Source organism: Rhinoderma darwinii, chromosome 2, assembly GCF_050947455.1.
Source record: "Rhinoderma darwinii isolate aRhiDar2 chromosome 2, aRhiDar2.hap1, whole genome shotgun sequence".
In the NCBI taxonomy this organism is placed as follows: Eukaryota; Metazoa; Chordata; class Amphibia; order Anura; family Rhinodermatidae; genus Rhinoderma; species Rhinoderma darwinii.
The window spans coordinates 384,159,367-384,162,188 of NC_134688.1; the positions used below are offsets into that span (position 1 = coordinate 384,159,367).

At 37.7% G+C, this 2,822-nt stretch overlaps 1 protein-coding gene across 2 annotated transcripts in view; it reads left to right on the plus strand.

Moving 5' to 3' along the window:
• The window catches only part of MID1 (midline 1), a 349,475-nt gene extending 347,638 nt beyond the window's left edge, over positions 1-1,837 (plus strand). For both annotated transcript variants that reach the window (XM_075853965.1, XM_075853964.1), the window contains exon 10: positions 1-1,837. This exon is cut by the window's left edge and continues 277 nt beyond it. In XM_075853965.1, the coding sequence (XP_075710080.1) occupies positions 1-72 (72 nt within the window). In that variant the 3' untranslated portion in view covers positions 73-1,837.
• The last annotated feature ends 985 nt before the right edge of the window (positions 1,838-2,822 follow it).

The following is a 2,822-nucleotide window of genomic DNA, read 5'->3' on the forward strand; positions in this document are numbered from 1 at the left end:
AACAAATGTTTAACAATTTTAACAGGCCTTCCTATACCTGATCATCTGGACTGCATGGAGCTGCTGGCATGATTTCTACAGCCATTCACCTATGCGTGGCCATACTTTCATGTGGTGCATTACGCTCCAGAAGTGAAAATTTGAAGAGTTTGCTTCCTTCGATTTAAATCCATTACAGGAATGTTTTACCAATTATTTATGGATAGACTTTTGATTAGTCTTTTTTTCGGTTTTGCACATTGACTGACTTGTTGATTTAGCCGTCCTTTTTGCGGCGCTCATTAAGGAATGGAATGTTGTAAAATATTTCCTGCAGACCTTCATGGACTTGTTTTAGTTGCACATTATAGTCAGACTTCTCAGTGCAGTTGATATGAGAAAATTCCAAGGGTATCGATCATTGACATTGGTTTGGAACGGCTGTTGTTTCTCTAAAGCAATGGGCATCAGCATTTTGCAATATGTGTTATACGTAATGTTTTATACATTAGAAAACCGAGTTATGCACCCATTCCTGTATTGGAAGGGAACTGGTCGTGTGTTTCCGGCCTTTATGAAAATAATTAAATATTTTAAATAGCAAATGAGCTATTGGATATAAAATTCAGAAATGGAACAGTACATATGTGAAGGGTTACCTTAAAAATATAGTGTTTGCTTTTTATTCTCGGGAGCTGTGGTGGCATCCGTTCTAGGCTTGATATTAATCTGAGTAACACAAAAACAGTTCACTAGTTATTGTAGAAGACGACAAAATGTCAACCACGGTCAAGTTGGGTTACACAAAGTATCTCTTAGGGCGTTTTCCTAGTCAGGTTAATTGTAATTTCAGGTAGAACTTTTTTCATTTTGGTCATTGCCCATCATGCAGAGGTCGTCTTATGCATTGACATTGGGGTAGCAGAGGTGGCAAATATTATGGTACCTGTAAACCCTATTAACCTCAGTGTGATGCTAGATTTCTACACAGGGTGAGTGCTTTCCATTTTAAGCACCAGTATGGGCTGTTAGGCATTTAATGATCTTTTCCAAGTTAGGAGCTTAGTGTAATATTATTACTTTGTCCTACCAGCTATGTTTTCCATAAAAGTTTAGGAAGCTCTTCATTAACCAATGCAATTGGTTTTGCTGCAAATAAACATCTATTTGATCCTATCCATGTAATTAAGTGTCTTCAACAGGTTAATAATCCACCTACAAATGTTTGAGTATATTACTTTAATATTATTGTCCATATTACCCAAGCTGGTAAAATATATATTTTTTTCTTTTTTTTTTTTCTTATCTAAATATTCTCTGTTATGATTTTTTATTTACTTGCATTTAATGCGAGTCAGAGCTGAACTATCTAGACCCTTCATTCAGTTTCTTCAGTAAGCAACTTTACCGCAGTCTTAAGAATTACTTCACAAGAATTATTTTGCCCCAGAAAACCTCAAGTTGTCAGAAATATTCCTTGACATCTTTTCTTAAGCCATTTTTATCTTCTCATTGTTGATGGTTTTTTGTTCAAGCATTACTCTAGAAAACTTCAACTGCAGCAAATCCAGCAAAATACATAGAATAGGTGAAAGTTCTGAGGACTTAAAAAAATTACATTTAAGTGGCTAACATCCCTGATACTTGAATGATGAACAGTAAACCAAACACTACAGGGCTATGTACTCTGACATTGTAGTTGATTACATAGGAAACGAACCAATATTTTAGCATTAACTTTAGTACTCTTGTCAAAACAAAAAGATTTTTGTCGCTCATCTTGGTTAATTCAACAAAGATGATTTAAAGAGGCTCTGTCACCAGATTTTGCAACCCCTATCTCTTTTATTGCAGCAGACCGGCGCTGCAATGTAGAGAAGAGTAACGTTTTTGTTTTTTTAAAACGAGCATTTTTGGCCAAGTTATGACCATTTTTATATTTATGCAAATAATTATTTCTAAAGTACAACTGGGCGTGTTTAAAGTTATGTACAAGTGGGCGTGTATTGTGTCCTGCATCGTGTCGGACGAGCGAGGACACATCGGCACCAGAGGCTACATTTTATTCTGCAGCAGCATCGGCGTTTGCAGGTAAGTCGATGTAGCTACTTACCTGCAAACGCTGATGCTGCTGCTGAATCAACTGTAGCCTCTGGTGCCGATGTGTCCTCGCTCGTCCGACACGATGCAGGACCTGGGGAAGTGACGTCACAGTGTGATCTCTCGAGAACACGCTGTGTGTCTGTGCACTGCCAGACGCTGGGCGTTGTGAAGAGAAGTGGATGATGCGGATTCGTCAGCATCATACACTTCTAGTCACAACGCCCAGCTAGTAAAAGAAGTAAAAACGCCCAGATGTACATACACAATACACGCCCAGTTGTACATAACTTTAAACACGCCCAGTTGTACTTTAGAAAGCTTCATTTGCATAAATATAAAAATGGTCATAACTTGGCCAAAAATGCTCGTTTAAAAAAAACAAAAAAACGTTACTCTTATCTACATTGCAGCGCCGATCTGCTGCAATAGGAGATAGGGGTTGCAAAATCTGGTGACAGAGCCTCTTTAAGCCTAAGTATTTCTATTGTGGTCATTGGAATTGCAATATGTAAGGTCTATTGAAGGGCTCATTTTACTATTGTGGCTTTATATAATATTGCCAAACAGGTCTTGTTTTCAAGGGACACTTTGTATCCATGGATAAGAGCTGCCCTTCTAGGAAATTGGATCTTCCAAATACACATACAGCACAGTACCCTCTATGGTGCCTGCTTAGCAAGGTGTTTTTCCCAAATGGTAACTTTTATGTATTTTAACTATAGTAGCTTTTATAAAGGATT